A 23,688-nucleotide genomic window follows, 5' to 3' on the forward strand; every position below is an offset into this window, starting at 1 on the left:
AGGGTGAGTACGGGGCATAGGATTTTAGCTCTTAGGGCTAGGAGGGGGTCGGGATAGTAGTAATTTACCATGCATTTCCCTTTAGCAAACATGCCTTTACAACAAAATTCTTTGTAAAGAAATGTATGGTAAAGGCATGCGTATTTTTTTTGCCCCTGAGTTTTATATAGCTTAAACTTGACCCGATGTTATCAGGTATCAGAGCACTTTACATGAACACCAGTTGTGTTTCACAAGGAAACATTCATTTTTTTTATAGGTACGGGGAGAGTAAGTGATTTGACCAGAATCACAGGATGTTGAGAGTCATTGCTGAGACTCGAAACCGGTTCCCCAGATTTGAGATCGACCATCCTAGCCTTTAGGTCACATCCTCTCCCCTAGATGCATTTGTTGTTGGGACCGTGTTGTAGAGGCATGCATCGTTCAGCCATGCGTGCTTCTGTCATACAGCCAAACATGGAACAGCATTTACAATCCATCACTCACTTATTAGATGCTTAGTTCCCAGTCATGATATTAAAGCAGAACACCTGCTTTGGACTCAGGCTTACCTCCCCTTTGTTTCAATGTAGTCTCATTTTACATTATTTAACTTACTTTTGCATTATTTTACTTACTGAGGGCAAAAGATGCCTCTCATTTCCAATAGGTAAAAACCTTTGTTTTATTTAGTGCTCATACTTTCAAAAAGTAAAAACAGAACACAATCACAAACCTCTCAGATACCTAGTAGTAAAACTGCAGTCCTATCCCACAGCATTGATATACAATATGTCTCAAATAAGTGCTTTTGATATGCCATCACTGATACTGATGTGCTGATTTAAAAATTAAATATAGCTTTCAAAATCAGTATTGGAACTCCTTAGTATGTATTGTATTGCAGGGTAGGTATAACTGCATGTTATTAATGTGTTAGTCTTTATATGTAGGCTCAAATATCCCCTGGTTTGTATTGATATGTATATGCATGAATGAATGGTTTAACATTAAAAACTGCTTGTAATAGATATTGCAAATCATATATTTACAAGCACAAAATGTACATTGCAAAGTTTGCACCTCCGCTTTCTCTTCATAAAAGTGTATTAGAAGACTGTCATAGCCCTCATTATGATTAAGTAGCATCATAGCCTTGCTAATTAGCCCGCCTGCTATTTTAAGACTTATTTCCTCCTCTACAGGTTCAAAGGAAGGCAGTTTTGGTGTCTGGTGCTGATGGGTTAGTACAATGCAAAAAGAATAAATCAGTGGCTTACTCAGGGTTCTGTAGTCTAGGGCTATCGGGCATCATGCAGGGCTCTGCAGAGCGCCAAGCCTTGATTGACCTACTGTTATGATCTGGAGTAAAAAGGGAGTAAATTTGTGGATGCCAAATAATATTTTGATATTCAGATTCAACTTTTTCCCCGAGAAATTACAGATTTCTAAACAAGCTTGAAATGTATTGATGATCTTGTTTTAAGGGTCCTACTTTTAATAAACTTTTCATTTTTCTTTGGTAGCCCACCATCTAATTCTGTAGAACCAACTTCAGTCTACCCTTCTACCATAACTACCTTGATCACCCACCCAGATATCCACGGGCCCCATCCACTCCCTTCTCCATTATTAATGTATCCTCCTGCTTGTCTGACTCTTTCCCATTCTCCACCCCCTCCACCTTACATCCCTCCTTCCATGCCACCCCCTTACCCTTTCTCCTCTCGTTCAAGTCTATCCCGTCCCATCCCTGCAAAGAAACCTTTGTCCACTTCTACTCCCCAGCAAAATAATCCTGATTCCACGGCTGCAGCAAAAGAGGAGAATTCATGCAAAGTCACATTGTAAGTATCATTTTCCTTTCATACAATTCTGCTGCAATTCTAGACTTGCAAAGATATTTCATGGAGCTCTCCCACTTGTTTATGCTAATATCGTTGTATTCTACATATGTGACAAATTGTCTTCCTTCCCCATTGTTGAGCATCTCAATATTGACACTTTGTAAAGACTACTTAAAGCACGTCATTCATAATTGTGCGTATTTCTGCTCTGTTTGTTGGCTCAATAGTGAACATACCTAATTTACTAGTTTGTATCATAGCACTGCTGTTTATTGAAACTGAAAATACAAAATCCGAGGAATTCAATGGATGAACCTACTGAAGGATAAAGAGTGATTTGAATCCCTCCTTCTATCAGAGCAGATACAACTTATCCACAATGTACCCTAATTGCAATAGGGTTCAGGCTATACCCTTGCCCAGTGGAAATTGTATGAACTGAGCAGATGGATTACGTAGTAGATTTTTTTTAATAATCCTCTTTTTCGAGCAGGTCACTCCTCTTGAGCCAGACCACTTTTTTGTGATACTGTGTTGATCTCCGAAGCTTCAGTGTCCTACAGTCGCTCCACGGTTTCTCCTTAGAGCCCATAACATATCAGATTTCTTTTCCATTCACTCTTCTGCCAACGCTAGTGCTTGATTTCAGTTTGTTGCGTCATGCACCCAGATGCGAGAAAGAGAGAACCTCTTTAACAAGCACTTGAAAAATGAGTGATTGGTTTGATAGAATTGTATTGAAAATTGATCAGGTAATACAATTCTCACTCACTGATCTATACTGTGGCTAGGCTGAACGTTCCATTAGAAACTCAGGAAACGCACAGGAGCTTTACGAATTTAGTGTATTAAGTTGTCACAAAAATATCGGCGAAGTAGGCATTTTGATGAAGGATGTTTAATTTGCATTATTCTTATTGCTCATTAGAGTTGATCAATTTGGATATTTATATTCCTTCTGTCTACCTTGACTCCTAAAGTTTCAGATAAAAGTTATTCCGGACTAGGTTTGTTCTTGGGATTGTTGCTAACCTCCCCTTTCCACTTAGCCTTTAAATGGGCTGCATCCTTTTAAATTCATCAAACAAAGTTATTTTTTGCAATCTAATGAGCAGCTTAGAGAAGCTCCTGGTTATGCCAACGATACACGTTTATCACAACCTTCCATCTCCTTTTTAGGCAGCCTCTGGAAAGTAGTTTCCATCTCACCATGCTGTGCTGTGACTGCTTAATGCTGCTAGTTATTCGAAGCTCATTGGTCTCTTCATATTGCTTTACGCAACAAAAGATCTATTGAAAGGCTTGTTAGTCTCTTGTTATGAACTCAGGCGCCCAAAAGCAAGTCCCCTGTTTAGGTTTACTTATTATCCCAAATACAGTATTCACACATACTGTATGCATGTGTTTTCACATCTCCTCGTTCTCATGTCATGTTGGATGGACAGACGGGGGGTATAATAGTCTCATTTTATTCAATCATCACATACACAAATGCATTCTGGCTCCTTGACAGCTCTGTCAGAGCAGTGCCCAGGAATTTGAAGTGGACCTGTACACGTTCACAAGCATTTCTGAGTCTCGGTGGCAAATTCAAAAGTATTTTCATCCAGGCTTAAACTTTAATGAGGACACCTTCAACCCTTGAATCCATCGGAAGTCAGCTAATTTAATGTTGATTTGATTTCACATTTCTGACAGATCATGAAAAACTGATGGAAGGATACTGTTCAATGGAAGGGCCTTAGGTAGAGTGCAAGCCCTGGCCAGCACTGAGTCTTGATCGACCTACTGCTATGATCTGTTGAAGGTACCCACCAATCTTGTGCACCTGGCTCCCGTGGCCTTACTTTAGTTTCTGAAAGCAATAATCTCCCGTCAAAATGTTTCCCTCAAGTGGCTGCTGAATAATTGTTCAGGAACAGGTTCTTTTCATCAGAAAGTGACCGGCTCTTTTTCACTGCACTGCTAAAGGGTACATGAAGGGGCTATGCCAAAACATCTTTTGGAAAGATTGATCTTTTTCCCCCAGAAATGTTTCCCCCAGAAATATCGAACTTTGTAATTTTTCTTGTGTAGCCCACCCTATATTTCTGTAGGTCCAAGTTCAGTCAACCATTCCCCCCTAAGTACCTAGACCACCCCTCCAGATTCCTTTATGCCTCCAATCAACCTATCCACTTCCTCCTCGCTTGTCCTTGCCCATCAGCCATGCCCACCCCAATCACATATGTTTAGCACCCTCTCAGCACTCAATGCACCCCATCACGTATTTCACTCCCCTGCCTCCTCCTGCCCTCACACATATGCCTACCCTGTGGGCTCTTCCTTCTCCCTAGCTGCTCTCCCTCTTTGCTGTCTCTTCTGAGTATTTCATTTGATCGTCCTTGCAATTCCCAAGTTTCACTTCCTCCCACCTCCATCTGTGACCCCCCCCACTAACCACTATTACCCATCCATCCACTTCCCCTCCATCAAGCTGTCCCTCTCTTACAAGCCATTTGAAAAAACCTTTCTCCCTTATTATGCCTATTTTCTAGGGACCATTGAGTTGCTAAGCTAGATCATCATACAAGCCACGCACAACCAAAGTCGTGCATGACCCTCTCACATGATCATGGCTGGGCCCCACTAATAAATGCCCTTGGTTCACGTTGCCTCGCAGTGGCTTCTGGGGGGCCATGATCTATAGTCAAGTAGTCATTTTCACCGAATTGACTGTTGGAACATGATGAAATGTGACGTTTTGCATGTGCCTTTCACCTTGTGCTATTGCCCTGTACACAAATGAGTTTGGCCCATCAAAGTTGTAATCCCTGTGCACTGCATAGATGATGTGAACCCTTTGAGCTACATACACAGAGATGCATATTCATATGAAAAACATGACTTTTTGCACATTGTAGCAATGATATTCAGCTGCCACATCTGTCACAGCAGCCATCTTGCTCCACAACTTTTCACTTTTCTGGTTTGTCCTGTCTGATTCCCCAGTGGTATAAACATTGTTTATTCCACTGAAGATGCATCACATGTTTATTTGCTCCCCTTGAAGTGTACCAGACTGTGTTGGATGGGAGTACACCTAGAGGGTACTCTCACTCATAAAAGTGCCACAACACCAGTCTGTAGGGAGAGGGAGATTTGCTGCTCTTACATTATAGTTTAGAGTAAAAGCCTTGGAATAACCACCCCTGGAAGAGGGATAAATGGACTCTCTATTTAAAATATACATACGCATGAATAATTGGAGCCATTACTTTCTCCTGATTTTGTGCGCTGTTCGTGCCTGCTGGAAAGGTGTACTTCACGAGGACCAGCTGAATTTGACACAACACAGATGGTATTATAATTAAGGGTCTATGCCTGTTGGTTTTATCTTCCTTCAAACACTGTCTTGGGCTTGCACCTCAGAAATCCTGAATCTATGCGCAAAAGATGTAGAATCCATATTTTTCCCTGAGGAACGTGGCTAGCATCAGTACCTCAGCAAATATATACCCTCTATGTGTGTAGAGAGGAGTCCTCTTCTATCCAACACTGGCACCCTTCTGAAAGGGATATCCGGGTAGGATGTCCAAGAGACATCCCATAGAGTATCTGTTGTTTGTTTATTCCCTTATAGCTAGTGTAAGAAGTCTTTGATAAGGATTTGAAAAGAAATTTCTGCTCTATGTGACGCAAATCAATTTTAGTTCACATTTGGATTTGGTGCTGCATTCCAGCTGCTGCCCCAATTCAATATAAGTGATGGTCACTTGGGACCAGTTCTTTTATTCAGTTTGACTTTACTGCAACAATTGACAAAAGATGAGGTTCAGGTTCTGTCTGCTCATCTCTTTGAGTACCAGAGGCCTTTGCAGTGCAGGAGTATATCCATTTGCCAGGGAGGGAGGGAAAGGGAACACCACCAGAAATTGTGGGACATAGGGCAAGATTTTCTCCATTGGAAAAAAATATTTCCCCAGTGAAAATAAAATGTGCCACTACCCTAAAAAAGAGGGCATTTTAGCAAGTATAATTCTACAATACATACAATTGCACTGGCAGAAATGCGTCAACTTCGGTGAAACAGTTTTCTTAGAATCCTGTGACCGGTGCTACTTTCCAGACTTACCTCTGAATAGTTTTGTAAATTCTATTAAGTAGTGAATCTGCATCATTTGTAAGTATGTAGACCTACGGTTTTGTTTGTCACTTGTTTCTCTTCAATTGTCGATAGAGATCAGTATTTACTCACTTCTTTACCTTGTACTAGCATAATGATGTGCAAAAGCATTATGAAAGCAATGTAAGTAATTTATGAAGCATAATATATAATACGAGGAGAAAGTGCCACAGAATCTGGCCGCCGTCTCTGCATCAAGTACTGTGATGGTAGGGTACAAACATGCATAGACTACCAACTAACATCCTTTGAGAAAGTTTGACGAATGCATTTACATTGAATCAAAAAGATGTTTTGCAGATACACACATAATTTTTCCTACAACCCCATGTACTAAAATAAAATAGATGAAATAGGCTGTCCAGAAAGCACTTTGAATCAAAAAGTAAGAAAAAGATTTTACAAATGCCATAAAAAAGGTTTGCCTATTGGAGGCTCACACCAGAAGCTGAGCTGTATGCATTCACTTGACTTCTTTGTTTTGCATTTGGTCTTGGGAATCCAATAGTGGCACACGGAGAGACGTGCCTTTGCAGAAGTTGAGCTTCGAAAAGCTGCGGGACAAATTAAGAATGTTGTACCTCGAACGTTTCCTGTCTTTGTAAAGTTTTATGCTTATCTCTTGTCTTCTCTTGATTCTCAGATGCAGGACGAAAGCCATGAACCGACGCCAATGGAGTGGAAGGAGGTACAGTGCACTGTGTTTTTTTTCGTCTGTGCAGCGAGTCTGACTTTGATTTGTATAATCCACAGAAGATAAAGAACTTCTAATTCACTTATATGTAGAACACAGTGCCAACCTTTGTGATTAAGAGTGAGTGTAAGTTTACGATTGTTTGCTATTCACATTTTTTTTACTAGTAGAGGTTTACGACTGTGGACAGCCCTGTCTTTAGGTCTCGCTTGGCGAAAGCAGCGCAAGCGCTGCACTAGCCAGGAGAGCACCTTTTGTAATCAATTCTGCAAGGGCTCTCATGAACGCGTCTGCAATGGACAAAGATGGCTGCTCTCGCCATTTGTCCATTGCAAACAGCATGCGCGTGTCCGTGGGACTGTGTGGACAGTCCCACGCCATTTTGTTGCCATAGCAACAAAATCCCGCTTCGCGTGGTTTTTTTTTGTCAGTCCCCCGGGGCACAAGCAGGCATCCACTTCTGTCTTTTTTCTCAGATCAGCCGTCCTCACAGAAGTGGATGCCTGCTTGTGCCCCGGGGGAACTGCAGGACAGCCATTAGCATTTGCAATGCAATAGGTCTCGCATTTATGCGAGTTTGAGCTATTGACATTGCAAATGACAATGCCTTTTATTTATGTTTCAAAAATAAGAATAAAAGGCATTGCCATTTGCAATGTCAATAGCTCAAACTCGCGTAAATGCGAGACCTATTGCATTGCAAATGCTTGTTTTTATTTGTGGAGACTCTGCAGGCAGAAAGATACCACTAGTAAAATACCTTTGAGAATAGTAAACAATTGTAAACTCACGCAAAAGTGTATGTTTACTTTGTGAATCAGGCGCTCTATCCCTCATGTTAAGTCCCTCATCCGACTCCAAGATGCGACATACCTTATGAGCCTAGCTGTGGAAGTTGGGAATGCGGTTTAATCACTCTGGGATTATGGTAGACTAGTAAAGTGAGACAGAGGAAACAGAGAATAAACACCAGGGATTATTCTGCTATGCACAGAAGGGTATGTGTCAGACATTAAAATTCCCAGACTATGGGTATTCTACTGCTGATGTATAGCTCTAACAGTACTAACAGAACAGAGCTTGAATGAACAGAGCAATGGCAGAGAAGCCACTATCACACTGGGCTGGCAAACTCAACAGAGCTCTGGCTCTGAAAAGTAGCGAGAGAAGTCACAGAAAGAGGGACATTGTAGGACAGAAGGCTACCATATAACATTATCTCAGGGCACTAATGTAAGGGCAGAGGAAGAGGTTGAGGATAACAGACATCCAGAAACCAATGCAGGACATGCCACAAATTACATTAAGTTTTCTGGTCGTAGCATTAGATTAAAGCCTGCTTCTAAAAGGGATTATAACATGCATCAGGACAACTATCACAAATTAAAAGCAATATGCAACATGCTTGCAAAGGATTCAGAACTATCACCTGAGTTTAATCGTTCTTTCTTTCTATTTTCTCTCTTTCTTTCTTTCTTTCTTTCTAGCAATATTGATTTCTGATTCTCTTTGTTTTCATATTTACCTTTCTCTTTTTTTCTCTGTATTCATTACAGGAAGTGACTCTGTTCCTCAATAACGAGGTAGGTTAGCGTTCCATATAGTGCAGCAGATGATGTCTGAGTTGACTGTGTTAGGTGTTAAGAAAGAGTGGAGCCATCTACTGCCAGATATCAGTTAGGTTGTGAATGAAGACAAAATAGAAAAACGTGCGCTTTCTTGGAAAAGCATGGAATGTGCTTACAAGGAGATGTTAGTGATAGGAGAAAGCGACAGATTCTTGGGAGTCAACCATGTGCAACTATGATCTGTTTTTAAACTGGATATATTCCTTTTTGTCTGTGAAATTGCCTTTCTGTGTTTTATTAATTAACAGTATGAGGACTGGGAATGGATCGCTGTATAATTAAGCTTATTGGTTCTTGAAGCCAATCTGTTGGAGATATTATTGCTTCCTTTCAACCACCACCATGTATTAGCTTTTAAAATGGCTACTAGATTGAATAACGTTTTTTGATGATGGTGTAACAATGTGGAAAATGAACAAAAAGGAAGATAACACAGTAGGTCAAGCAGCAGAATGTCAGGGGATTGAGCCCAGGCTATTCCAGTGCCAGTCATCGTTGACAAGAGCATTTATCAAAGATGACGGAGGGGTGAAGGAGGAGGACAGAGGACAGTTGACTGTGGTGGCAAGTGGTTGTGAAGTTAGGGCAATGTATGAGAGCTCTTTCAGTGGAGCGTATTATGTAGAAGATAGGCTGTAGAGGACAGGAGAAGGTATTGGAGAAGAAGGGGTGTCATGCGATTAAAGGCGGCTTTGGCTGTCAGAGCAATATTAATCCAGTCAAGGAGGGATAGGCTGTTAGCCACCACTTACACAATATACCATGCTGTTTAAAAAGAAGTAGATTCTTAATCTAGATTCACAGGTGCAAATGATTGTGTCAGCTGAAGAGATTGACCATATGGCATAACGTGTTTTTTATATCAGCACGAAGCTTAGTAAACTGTGAAGCAGTAATAACATCATGCTGAGTACATATCATGCATTATCTAATTACGAATTTTGATGCTAAAGATGAATTAGGAAATCAAGAGAGAGAAACATCAATGTTTAATATCTTGCAAAGTTTGAAAAGTGTTATACCCCTAGACTCTTAATTACAAGCTGTTATATAGGTAGGAAGGGAAAGAAAATAGGAGTAAGGTGAGTATTAAAGGATTTTGCCAACTTTTATCATGGATAGAACTCAAGGGATTTGTCTATTTTATTGTGTAGACAAGTGTATGAGAGTTGTTGAGAGAGAGAAATCTCTGTAGGGTGAAGTGAGTATAGACAATTTAGATGTGCCACTCAAGGTAGTATGTTCCCATTCAGATGTAAAACGTTTCATCTGCTTAGTGCCACAGTTGCTTTTCAGGAGCTGAACATTACTAGAATTGGATCATGGTGCCTAATTTTACTTCTCATCCTCCCTCTCGCATAGCGACTTGTTAGGGTTTCATTATAGTCTCCACTTTATAATCTCATATTTGGTGAGAGCATTGTTGTATGATTTTGATGGTCAAGGTTTTCCTAGAATAAACTGGTTTAAAAGATAAGAGCAGATATCAGTTAATAAGGATATTTAATTCAATTGTATCTAATAGCACGTGTTTTCACCTATCCTTGCATTTCAGACCACCTGGGACCTAACACATAGGAATCTGATAACTGTGCACTGCTACTGAACAACAAATATCAACGTCAACAACTGGACATAGAATTGAATTAACATGATAAATGTTACCTATACAAATAAACATGAATATAATAATTTCGACAGTGTGAATGTATCAAAGCATTACAGCACATATGCCCGCCTAACCAGGGCAAAACTTATCGTTCTTAATAGCATTTTAAGAACTCCTATGTTGCATGACTTGGCATCCAAATGGCTTACTTAATTGCCTTGAAAAAGACCTTGGCCTGCATATCAACATAGGGCAAAACGTGTGTTGACCGAGTTTCTGTAACAAACTGCAAATAGACACATATATATAGCAAATCATGTACAGAAAATCGCAGTAAACAGTCATATACACTACAAAGATTTCTTTCTGATCGATCACATTCTTGCCTATATTACTTGCATTTTGCATCTCACAATTTGCTTGAGAAACATGTATGTTTGATTTTTATGTTAATGGGGCAAATGCATCCTTCCATTATATAGTACCTATGCCTCTAGATTCATGGTCTTTAACCTGGTTAAACGATTTTTTACAAAAGAAAAGGTGCACCAGAATAGAAGTCCAAAGCATCAAAGTAAGTTCAAAAAGTCTTCTATTATGTAACAAAGATTTTTTTAAAGACTTTCAGCCAACGCATTTCGTTCCTGGGTGGAACTTCATCAGGGCTCCAACAACAAAGCGTAACCGTATCCGTAAGATGGTTCAGGATCAAACCTCAAACCGGTAACCAATATAAGCATACATCAGATATTCCTTATAGTCAATAAGGAGAGAGAATCTCCAACTATGAGCGTTGTATATTCGAACAAACCCTCAATATGGGTACGATAATACGAAATTCAAAAGCCTTGATAAGATTAGCTTCGTATTGCAGCAATTCCGTAGAGTAACAGGATTCCTTATTGACTATAAAGTATATTTGATGCATGCTTATATTGGTTACTGGTTTGAGGTTTTATCCTGAAGCATCTTACGAATACGGTTACGCTTTGTTAATGGAGTCCTGATGAAGTTCCACCCAGGAACGAAACGCGTTGGCTGAAAGCCTTTTAAAAAATCTTTGATACATAATAAAGAAGACTTTTTGGACTTACTTTGATGCTTTGGACTTCTATTCTGGTGCACCTTTTCTTTTGCAAAAAATCGTTTAACCAGGTTAAAGACCATGAATCTAGAGGCATATGTACTATATAATGGAAGGATGCATTTGCCCCATTAACATAAAAATCAAACATGCATGTTTGTCCGTGCTACGGGCGTATTTCAGCACAGACTGCGATTGCGTGCCCGCAAAAGCAGGAGCTGAGTTCCCTTGCTCTCTTTTAATTGGAATTAATGGATCCGGATGGCCAGGCTTTTGTTTGAGTTGTATTCTTATCCCCCAAGCTTTTAGTTCTGGTTCTTCTGCTTAAATCCTCCTTGCTACTTCCTCTGAAAACAAGGTGGTCTTGGTTATTTCTCTGTCTGAAATTCCCTTGATGCTTTTGAATGCAATTCTTTCAAGATCGTGTGTGTGTTTATATCTGCCAGATTTCCGATTGCTTGAATCAGTTGTATTATATTCCCTCTGTTAAGGATATCCCCACTACCTCTGGACTTATATTCGGAGATAAACAGAATTGAATTATTTTTTAAGTTGTGATTGATTGGCGGTTAAGGGTGTTGCCTGAATAGATGTTTCCTCTTCAGCGTGCATGTTGGAGCGTGCATGTTGGAGGTCTCTTTGGTCCGCCCTGGTTATGGTGAATGATTTCCTTAACATGGCCGCCTCTCCAGACCTTTCCTTGATGGTATATACTGGTACTCTGCTTATGTGGTTACTGTCTGCGTTCTGTGCTGTTATAGGTGGTGCTGTTGATTCGTCCGTCGTCTTATCCAGTTTGAGTTGAGGCATGGTTTCCTTTCTCCTGCTGTTTTCCTTGGGATGGGTATCTCTGCTGATCTATTTTTGATAGAGGGTGCTGGAGCTCGGGTACTTATGTTCTTTGTAGTTTCTTCTGACACTTTTAAGGATGGCTCTGTTAATTCGTCCTCTGTCTTTTGCGATTTGGTGTCAGTATCCCCTACTTTTGGGGTCTTCAGATAGCTTACTTTGTTATCTCCTTCGGGGTGCAGTACTTCAGTTGAGATACTCGTAGCATGACTTTTCTCCCCTAGTTTTATGCTACCTGTGCGAAAATAATCCATCATATTCTTTTTCTTCTTTCTTCCCTTTCTCCTCTGTTTGCGACTAAGTTTAGGATCCTCGTTTCTCTCAGCATCAGGTTTATCAGCAACCTCTGATTCAGGTTTTGTTGGTGAGGATCCCTCCGAGGGATCGTCATAACTGTGCTCGACACCCCTGAATTATTGTCTATTATATTATGACTTCCAGAATCCTCACTCTTTTGGTCTTCTGTTTGGTCTGCTGTTTTTTTGGCAGTGATTGTCTGCCTGTTGATTAAGTGATTGTCTGGTCGTTTTTCCTTTTGAAAATTATTTGGGGGTCCCTTTTCCCATCCTATGTAGACCTTTTCCATCTCAGAGTAGGATGCACCCACCCGTTCGTTTGAGCATCCTGAGATTGTTTACTTGGGATTTTTGCTATTTTCCGGATGTCTGCTAGGATGTCCTCCATAACCACTGGAAGGGTGGAGAGTTTGTCAACTATGGCGAAACAGGTACAGTGCATTGGGGCCAGATACGTATCTGCCTGGGCCCTTTTAATCAAGTTGTTCATGTCTGCCAGTCTGCTGTCGATGTTTGAGATGTGGATGGCCACTGAGTTGAGGATGGAAAGTTGAACGTCTATCTTGACAGAGTGGTACTGCATTGACTTGACGGAAAGCTGCATGGTGTCCAGTAAGGATTCCCAGAGCTTGTCTAAGTCTAATCGATTGGCCCCTTTGTTGCTGATTTTTGGAGCGGTAGTGGCCTTTGCCTGCCAGAAGTTTGAAAATTGGTAAGAATGGGAAAGCTCTTGCTGATCTTGACTATATGTCATATGAGTTAGATTGTCAGCTATGTCCGTTAGGCCGTCTACGGTTCCCAGTCCTTTTTCTCCAATTGTTTGGTATGAGCTACGAGAAGAATAAGTGGATTGTATATTAAGAGTGGAGGGAGAGACAGTGTTAAGACGGTCCGTTGTGGTTGGGTTATCCCACTTTGATATTCTTTTGTCACTACTCGTTAAAGCCTCTGCCCTACTAGGGTTGGTCCTGTGGTGGTGGATTTTCAAACCTGTCTCTAGGCAGGAGTGACTTATGACCTTTAGACCTGAGGACTTTTGGGGATGTGGTTCCAGACGATCTATATGATTCTTTTTTTGGTGTAGATAGCTTCATTTTTTGATGGTTTAAGTCCGATTGCCGAACCAACTGGGATTCCTCCGTGCGCCTCGTCGTGAGTTTTGAATAAGAGGGTTATGCTGAGAGCGGTTGTTGGCTATTTTCCAATATTTTGGAAATTGTTGGAATTGATATCGTGTTTATATAAAGTGGAGTTAGAATTCCCCAAAAGAATGGTGACGATAGGTTCAAGTGGTGGAACTTTGTCGAACTCGGTCCTGGCGGTAAAAGATCTTTCTCTTGATGTTGGTATCTGAATGACCCCAGGCGCCGTTTCCATTGCTTGGAAGAGTTCAGAGGGCGTTATTTTGAACGCCGTTCTCTCTTTCTGGCCTTATAAATATGGGGTGCTTGTAACTCTGGACTTATGTTCTCTGTTACCTCCTTTTTCTTCTTTATCTTCTCTGCCTCCATTGTTTTGGACCGACATGTCTACAGCGAGTGCTTGAAAGTCTGTTTTCACCGGGCACAAAGGGGATGGAAGGCTGTTGAGACTTTCAATACTTATGAAGAGGGCTGCCCCTGCATCCCTTAAAAACGCAACTTTTGTGTAAATCTTCAGTTCGGGCCCTACAATATCAACCAGAATCTGAAGTGATATTTCTTCTGTCGTTGGGCTCGCCTTGCTGGCTATGTCGATTAAGCTTTTGCTCTTTTTTTTCTCTTGTTGATTATGGATGTGACAGAACGTCTCTTCCTGCCTGATCTCATCTTCTCAAGCCTTTTTGCTCCTGTGGTCCTGTGTTTCTGTGATTCTGTAAATCTTGTAATTTTTGGAATTCTTGTGATTCCTATGACCTTCCTATGCACTTAAGGATCTTCCTATGTCCTTAAGTGTCCTTAAGTGCTTCTATTCATAAAGCTCTTTTTTGAGGCCTTTATTGAACTCTCTGTTGTAGATGGCTGGCTCCTTGCCAAAGTGACTAGAGTCCCCTTCCTTCGTTCAGACCTTTCTTTTACCAGTTGTTTTTGAGTTGTTGTTTGTTCTGGGTTTTTTTTTGTGCTTGTTTCCTCTTGTTTTTGCTTCTGTTTTCTCCGCTGTATTATCTCTCTTTTCTCACTTTCCTATTTTCTCTTTCCTCTATTCTTATTTCTTTTCTGTTGGTTTCTGAACATGTGAGATCTCCTTGGTGTTCTAGGCGTAGCTCTCTATTGTGCAAAGTCTGTGATGGTCACTAGAAAGTAAAGTGTGATGCTATTGTGATGATATTGTTGTTATGTTAAACACTCAGACATCTAAGGAGGGTGCCTACGGCAGTTTTGACTGCTGCCGGTATGGATGAGTCTGGATAAATAGTTCAGTCTTTGGCTCAATTTGGTAGGGTTGTCAGTTTTTTCAGGTGTTTTTCTTCCTGATTTTTGATCTCTTACTGAGCCCAATGCCCAATACCCTGGCCCAAGCCCCCCCCCACCTCCTAGCCGCCTCAAGAACTGCATCCAGGAACCTGACTTATGCTAGGGAGCAGTTTAACTGGCTGAAAAAGCAGGTTGGGTGCGATGGGGGGCTGGTTGAACTGTGAAGGTAAAGAGAAGTGAGGCGAAGCTAAGTCCAGTTGAGCCTGAAGCATCATGCCACGGACTCGCCCTATGCCGATGCACCAACGTAGCCAGTCAAGACCACTAGGAGCCGGCACCAACTCCGGGATGAAGAGCAAGGGGTAGAACAAAGGTAGAACAAAGGAGAGCAGGAAGCGAGCGTACTGGAAACCGGCGGCCGCGGTCCCCGTGCTCCTGCCCGTCTCTCACCTCTGCCTTTGCTGCTGTTGTCCTGGGCCCTGGTCCTCAGTACAAAAATCCTTGAGTCCCAGGCTCGCTGCAATGCCCTGCGGTACTTCTGTGTCGTATCCCGCGTATCGTATCCAGCCGCAACTTTCAGCGAGCGGCGTGCACCTTGCGGGCTCCTTGCTCGCAGCTCAGCAGGAACATTCCAGGTAAATAGGTTCAGTCAGTGGTTGGGACCTGAAGACCATGAGATTGCCGGCCATCTAGAGCCTGACCGATTCTGGAAGAGGCAAGACTTGACCCATGTTCTTGCATTGGTCTTTTAGAGGCAATTTAGTAAACTATTAGGGGCTCTGTCTGGAGTATTGAGCCTTGGATTATGTGGACCCACAAGGTGAGTCATCACTTCCCATGTTGTCTATTTGATGTAAATATTTTTACTATGCATTTTTAAATTTCTGCTTTTTAGTGTGGGGGCTAAAACTGGGTTTTCTTCATTCACATATATTACCCTTATGTGTTGGCTGTCTTAGCTACATTACCACCCATAATACTGATATTGCTGAACCTTCTGATGTATTTTGGTGACATGTTTTTCTTCTTCATTCATATACAACTTCTCTTGATTTTGAAAGTATTTTATTGGGAAAAATTTCAGGTTTTGATTTAAAGTTTAGAAAATGACTCACTGGAATTAATTTTATTATCTGATTGGAGTGCTAATTTGCACAAACGGTACTTTCAGGTTTTGAGGGACCCGAAAACAATGGAATTTTTTTTTTTTATGAATGATGATTGCTCACTCCCACATGGCTGTAAAAAATGAAGGGGGATCGCCCCATCGTGGACAGCCAAGGTGGAGAGCCCGGAGGCAGCTGGCTCCTAGGTCGTAGCAGCTCTCCCAGAGCTCTAAGCTCATGTGCTGCAGCTTGTGGGAGCCCCAGAAAATGCTCCACTTGCCGCTCATGTTTACCCGTGCTGGAGGGGCACAGCTGGTTCTGGCGGGGGGAAGAACCACCAGCCCCCCTCCTACCCAAGCAGACTCTCTGATTCTCTGGGTCACCAGCACCCTGGTCTACCGCCAGGGTGTCTTCAGGTGCTCAAGGGGCTCCGGTAATCTCCTCTCTTGACTCCCATTGACTCCTGGGCCCCCACCAGATGTTCCAGATCTCCAGTCATTGGGCTTCCCCTACACAGCTCCATGGGGTCACTCGATCGTCATCTTGTGTACCAGACCCGCTCGTTCATGTGGGCTGGGGCATCCCCCCAGCCCGTTGCAGCCAGCGGCAGCCCTCTTGATGGTTCAAGTCGTCCACACACCAGGCCAGCTCAGCCGATCTTGATTTAAGCTTGCGGGCGGCCCAATCCGTGCAGGGGTCTCTCGGTAAAATCTCACGTCAACTTCTCTGGAATTCCCATGATCGTTGTTTCAAGCAGGAGCCGATGGGCTCAGGGGGGAAGCCCACAACAACGCTGCAGCACGGCCCATGCCCGTCCCGACCTCGTAGTGGAGATAGGCCGATCACGGCCGTGCCCCTGTCCCACGTCGGAGTGCCTTACTTTTTGTTTGGGTGGGTCTTGCTGCAGCTTCTCCTCCTCTCCAGTTATTCAGTGGCACCCATCAGTTCGTGCTCACTCCCTTAAGGTGAGATAGCGGTGGATGGGGCTTTGTCGCAGTGCTCAGGGCCAGGCTGGGCTGGAGCGATGGTGAGGTGCGTAAGTTAATGCCGCCATCTTGGCCATGGGATGTGTTTAAGATGGTAATTAGAGGCCATTGTCTAGGGGTAAACTGGAATATGAGCAGACAGCTCGACAAAGACATATCCCAAATTGAACGCACACATATCACGAAACCCAGACAGCACGTGACCCAGCAACCTCTTGCTGCCAGTTGGCAGCACAAATTGAACACGCTTCCCTGTTGGAGCGGCTGCACTGCTTCAACTATGCTATCCATTCTGCTAGGACCCACGCCACTGCCCACAACTCTGGCTCCCTGTTGGCATGGCTAATCCGCCAAGACCAACTGTGGCATCCCATCATGGCGCTGTGATCTGCTGCTGCCACTCTACTCTACATGCCACTATACCTTGTTATATCAGTCGGTGTCCAACTCCAATATAAATGACATCAACTCCTTCCTCTGTACTGTGCCCCTGCCCCGCATCATGCTGCACCAATGGACGGGACTTGATGAACCCATAACACTCTTCAAAATACAGGGATCAGAGCCCTCGCTACAGACAAGACACCAGACTGGATGGTTACCTGCAGAGTTTTATAAGGCCTTCGTCCCTCTCCTTGCCCCTCACCTGCAAACACTGTATGAAGAGGCCTTATCAACCTCATGCCTCCCTGCCTCCCTTCCCAAAGTTCTACTCATTGCTTACCCTTAGATAGATATCATACTGTATTGGGCTTGCATAGACCCTTAGCGCTGCTGAAGATGGATTATAAAGTGCTGGCCAAAATCCTAGTGAATCGGCTAGCACCCCTGGTCCCAGCACAAATTCACTCGGATTAGAACGGGTTTGTCCCGGCTCGCAACACCTCTCTTAACCTACAGCATTTCATTCGCGTCCTGAACTATACTTCAGATCAATGGCTCCAAGGAGGATGCCTGGTGCTGGACCTAAAGAAGGGCTTTGATTCTGTGGAGTAGGCCTTCCTGTTTGAAACACTACTGTGTTATGGTATTGTGGAAATATGGATTTTTCTGGTCAGTTATGTCCCCTATCTTGGACCCCAACGGTTTCATGTATAAATCACAAGTACATGTATGTTCCCTCCAGTTCCAGTTATGAAGACGCAAATACATGTGCGTCCTCCGTCAACATGTCCTCTTTCAGATCCGCCATGAATGGGCCGGATATTCCATTCCTAAGTACGAAAGGCCACCGGCTTTATATGGTTCACTTATGACATTTTACAGTCCAGGCAAGTAGGCCCTGATTCTGCCATCAAGCTTTTCCTGCCTTCTGCCTCTGAAAGCTCCAGTCCGAGCTCGCATCTGTATCCATGAACTTTGTCCTATTTCCTGCGCAGCTAACGGTGCCTGACATCAGCCTGTTGCCTGCCAAAAACTGTATTTCACCTTCGAAATTATCTGCTCCGCTCCCTACCCAATGCATTCCTGTCTAGTAGTTTAAGTAAACATTCTTCCAGCTACCGAGCAAAAGGCCCGGCTTCTCTGTCTCTATGCAAGTAATTCATAGCCCTGTTACTATGGAAGATTCCTGCCCTCGCATATTGTGTAGACACTTAGACGCTTGTACACGCACTCACAGTCAGTATAGTCAGTATAGAATAAGATTCTACTCTGAGAGACCTCTCTTTTGGATAACATAGTTCTTTAAACATAGGATGTTAGATATGATTTGGGATTAGGTTGACTTGACCCTCCAGACTTCTGTCGCCACATGTAGAGCTAAATGTCAAGTCCCCTTCACCCCCTAGTTGCACGTCAATCACACGTCATGCTGCTGCGCGCGCATTTCTGCCAAGTATTTCTGCTGACATTGCGAAATTCTTTCATGGAACCACCCTATTATGACATCATACCTGATGACGTTCTCTAGTTACGCCCTGTTACACCCACTTTTGCTACGCATGTATGTTTTATCTTTACTATCAATTGTCACGCCTCCTGCATTTGTTTCACTGTAATGCCTATTGTATAAAAATGATTACTTATTAATAAAGTAAGGTCTTCACTTCCTGAACCTTCGTGGTGATGGAATATGGAGCTCATTGATTTAAATCAATTCTGGAATAAAGCCCGTTCCGAACCTCTAATACCACGGATTCTGCCTCTTATTTTACTGAGCTATTGTTATAGATTTTCCGCATCAAATTAAGTCCCGGTAATTAAATTATTTACCACATAAATGGCGCCCGAACAGGGACACTTTCTCATCTCACGCGCCGGCGGTGCGTTGCAGGCCCGGTCTCCTGTCACAGCTGGACGGACAACAACGCGTACCCACAGGATTTCCTGTATCTCCCTCCTGCCGAGCGGGGGTAACTGAGGCTGCGATCAACACCCAGACGAGGCGGTGAGAAGTGCGAAGTATCCCGACCAGAGCCTAGCTGAGAGAGCAAGATCCGAGGTATACAGAGGCCCACCAGTTTCCGAAGTTTCCGAAGTTCCGAAGTTCCGAGTCGAGTCCAGTCCGGTTCAAGTTCAGTTCAGTTCCGAGGCCTTCCGTTCCGAGCTACCCGGTGAGTACCATTATCGGGGAGGCGTTCTGACGTGCACATAGGTTGTGCCGGTCAAGACGGGTTTGGGTACACAAATCCGGTCTGCACTGTTTCAGCAGTGTATCTGTACTGTTTAGCAGTATATCAAGTATGTCTAGTATATAATTCAGAATTACCTAGATAGTATCGAGTATTATGCTTAGTGACGAGTTTCCCTAAATGACCATCATTGTCTATTTCATTTAAATGTTAAATGTTAAAATGTTTTAAATACGTTCTGTATACTGTGGTGTGAATGACTGTTCATTATTGTGTTTTATGGTATTAAACGTGTTCAAAATTAGGGTATCAGATCAGTTCTCAATATGCCGCTCTTTTCGAAATTAAGGCAGATCACAACTAGAAAAGGGGTACTCGAAGAAGCTGTTCCCATTCCTCCTAGGGACACTCCAGGGTACTTCATGTATCATAAACATGGCCTAGACGCCATATTATTTCTTGATCTATGGGTAGACTACACCAAGGAATTACCAGAAAGTCAGAGGTGGCCCGCAGCTGGGACCTGGGATGCAGATTGCATTATGAAAGTAGAAGAAGAATTGTGGAAGAAGAAAGCTAGACAGTCACAGAAAGATGCCATTGAATTATGGCGTAAAGAATCATATAGACGTACAGAAAAAGCGCTCAGACAGGAAGAGAAAAGTAAGGAGAATTCAAATAAAGTTCGAGAAAGTGTATTAATTGAAGAAGGTGCTCGAGTAAAATCAGAACAAACAGACAGACAAAGAAATGCCCTTGTGAATGGTATGTATCCTCTTCTGGCCGAAGGATTACCTAAGGCTACTCCGGAAATACCAAAAGACTTGCCACCCCCATTGTTTCCGATAAAAGTACATCTCAAAGGGCATCCCAGAACCGCAGAAGATGTTTTTCTTTCCTCTTATTTAGACGGCGCAGCTCCCGAGTATGCTAATGCTGCGCCACATAGACCGTCTGCCGAGGGGGTTCAACGCCAAGACCCCCCTTCGTCTGTACCTCTGCAACAGCAAACTCCGACACAAGTTCCGGCAAGCACATCTGTTTCTACATCCGCATCCACACCTATGGTTGCTATATCCCGTTCAACGAATCCTTTCACACCCAGCACCCCAGGTGGTGCTACCGGAGGTGCATCAAGCATTTTTTCTACGCCACCCAGAACAAATAAACTTTCCTTTCAAGAATTAGCCCACCAACGTACACCCAAACTAGTAACTCCCAACACGCTCAAGGAACTTCTAATAGATTGTAGATATGACCCAGTGCCCGGAAAAGGGGACGAAATGATGCTGGCCTCATTACGTATCCGACGAGCTGCAATATACTTAGGAAAGCTACCAGGAATGACTGCACATTTAGAAAATATATATCATTTTGTTCAGTCAGGGCGAGACTCTGAGAGTATTAACAGAGCCATGGAGTACCAAAAAGTGGAAATCCAGGGGGAACTGTTACGTTTCCTCATAAACTGTGTGATCAGAAATCAAGATCAACCAGGGGTAAAACCGGAAGAAATGCAAATTCTTACCACATGGGGTAAGAATATATCAGAGGGGAGACACGATAAACGATCATGTATAGTAGCTATGAGCCGAAAGATCCGCAAAGAAATAGAACGAATACACGAGGAAAGATTAGCAGTAGACGAACCTGAACAAACCGAGGACGAGGAAGAATTAGAACTGCCCACAGGACAGTTAGAAACCATGGCCTATGTAGGTATAGGAAGATCTTGCAATAATACTAGATGCTTTACTGATCCGATATGTCCGATACGTCCAGATCATAACAGAAAATTCCAAACTCCTATAATAAATATAAGGTCCCCCGAACATTCATTCCAAACCGCAGACAAATTACTCCGAGAACGAAGGGGTTATCATATACTCGATTCTATGGACGAACAAGAATTAGCCAGGTCAGCCGTTCACTGGGTTGATAGTCCTGGAAAATATGGTGATGATACACTAGCACATACGTTTTTGAACCTCGCCCCAGATGAACAGCGTTTAGCTGGTATCTATATGATTCAACAACTCCTTATATTATATAAAAGCCAACACTCCGATCCTGGCCCCTTACCTGATATATTGACTGAATTACTCACGAATAAATGGAGAGGTTCCGGTACTAAGTTAATTAGAGAAATACTAGAATTTAGAAGGCAGTACAGCCTTTTTGTATGTCCTGAACATGTCTCACTGCCCATCAAGGAAAGGACGACGTATTACATGGATAGACAGAATCCCTTACGCGAAGTGCACCCGATAAAAGGTGATGACAATGAGTTTAAACGTGTGTTTGTATACATACCCATATCCAAAATAGAACTATTAGAAATGAAGAAAGTGGTACCCAGTCATGACAAAGACCCAGCGGGTTTCCACCGTGAAATTAAAGATATGTTACTCATGGGAGAATATACCTACCCCGACATTATGACAATATTGAAGGTATTATTGCCTGCGGGCATTTACGAAAAACTCAAGGAAAAGGATTGGGAGGTGGGAGACCAGAAGATAGATTGGACAGCATTAGAAAACGAAGAAAAAGCTCGAGGTCCAGGTTCAGGACTCGGGGACAAGATCAAAGCACTACCAGGTTTACTAGTACAGGTATTGCCACGGTTATTAACTACGAAAAAGGAAGACTGGGGTGCAATCTCAGCCTGTAAACAAAAATCAGATGAAGACACTAGTGATTTCTATTGCCGATTTGAGAAATGTTTTGGTATAAATAGTGGAATAAAAGCAAGTAGCGAGTCGTATCCACACCTGTTTGTGACAAAGTTAGTTGAAAATGCCTTGCCCCAAGTTAAGAATAGAGTATTGAAGTTCGAGAGTACCTGGCAAGGTAACACTCCGTCACAAATGTTACAAATGCTACAGTACCATCACAATAGAATCAGAGAAGAACAAGAACATGAACATAGACGCATGAAAGACACGAAAATGAAAATGCTAGTTTCCCAGACAGTTCCAGCTGATAGTCATAAGAAGGGTATAACACAGTCTAGTGTTTCAACAGGTCCTGTAAAAGGGACATGTAACTATTGTAAACAGCCAGGTCATTATGTACACGATTGTCAAGTTTTAAAACATAATATTGCAATAGGTAACACAAAAGAAAGACCACGACCACTTAGACAGGATCAGAATCAACAAGGAGCCCCGCAGCATGTACAGTCCATGCCAGCTCCACAACAGTCTATGCCAGTTCCACCACCGCAGCCTATTGCTGCCACACAAACAACGACCCGACAGATGTATCAGACCGCACAGTATGACTATCCTGATTATCAACGATACTCATGAAACAGCCTAGAGAGGGAAGTTGGCTTACCCCTTATTGAGGTCCCTGTAGATCAAGAAGGACCTTATGTACACAGTGAATTGTTAGGTCAAGATAGAAAATTCTTACTTGATACAGGGGCAAGCCGAACAACAATAAAACGTAGTGAAGTTCCAGGGGCACCCCTCTCAGGCACACAGAATATTTCCCTTGGCTTTTCAGGAAAACCTATCATTAACGAAGTAACACAGCCTCTTCCACTTACGATCGGTCCCTTGACACGAACTACAGATTTATTACTTACTAAATCATGTCCAGAAAACTTGTTAGGCATAAAAACTTTGAAAGCTCTAGGAGCTATTATATGTTGTTCTCCAGAAGGAGTAAGATTGTTTTTACGTGATTTCAAAGGGCACTACGTGTCCCGAGACATGGATCACCGACTGCAGACTTTACCGACACATTTATGGGCACAAGGCCCTACAGATGTTGGTTGCATGAACATTACACCATATCGAGTCACACTAAAGGCAGGAGTGGTACTTCGACGAATGCGACAATACAAGTTACCCCCAGATGCTGTAGTGGCTTTACTACAAATCATTGACGAGCTTATTACCCAAGGAGTGGTTGTGGAAACTGACTCCAATGTATGTAATTCACCGATAATTCCGATTCTTAAACGAACCGATCCAACAGCCCCGCCAGTATATCGATTGGTTATTGATCTGCGCGAATTAAATAAATGCATAGTACCACAATACCCCGTAGTCCCAGACATTTCTTCATTACTGACAGCCATTGATTCCGAAGCAACATTCTTTACTGTAATTGATCTCAAGAATGCCTTCTTCAGCGTCCCAATAGATCCGGAGAGCCAGTACTTGTTCGGATTTAGTTTAAATGGACGTAGCTTTAAATTCACACGCGCACCTCAAGGATTTACCGAAAGCCCCAGCATCTATAGCCAAGCACTGAAACGAGAACTCGACAGTATCCACATGCCAGTCAACACAGCCCTGCTTCAATATGTCGATGATCTGCTGATCACCGCTAGAAGCGAACCTGAATGTGAAAAAGCCTCACTGATGGTTTTACAATTTTTGGCCGAAAAGGGGCACAAGGTGTCCCCTTCTAAGCTGCAATTCTGTGTCCAGCGAGTTGTTTACCTTGGTCACTCGCTGT

General features: G+C 42.8%; 1 protein-coding gene across 2 annotated transcripts in view; it reads left to right on the plus strand.

Annotated features, from left to right (window-relative positions):
- LOC146822653 (uncharacterized) overlaps positions 1–23,688 on the plus strand; it is a 150,643-nt gene that overhangs the window by 55,086 nt on the left and 71,869 nt on the right. Inside the window, exons 2-5 of one of the 2 annotated variants that reach the window (XM_085606577.1) lie at positions 1,509–1,829; positions 6,638–6,682; positions 8,245–8,271; positions 9,872–9,945. In XM_085606577.1, coding sequence (XP_085462703.1) covers positions 1,509–1,829; positions 6,638–6,682; positions 8,245–8,251 — 373 coding nt within the window. In that variant the 3' untranslated portion in view covers positions 8,252–8,271; positions 9,872–9,945. Of the gene's footprint in view, positions 1–1,508; positions 1,830–6,637; positions 6,683–8,244; positions 8,272–9,871; positions 9,946–23,688 lie in introns of those variants that run through there. The other variant, XM_085606578.1, reaches the window with a different exon arrangement.

Source organism: Triturus cristatus, chromosome 5_2 (assembly GCF_964204655.1).
Source record: "Triturus cristatus chromosome 5_2, aTriCri1.1, whole genome shotgun sequence".
In the NCBI taxonomy this organism is placed as follows: Eukaryota; Metazoa; Chordata; class Amphibia; order Caudata; family Salamandridae; genus Triturus; species Triturus cristatus.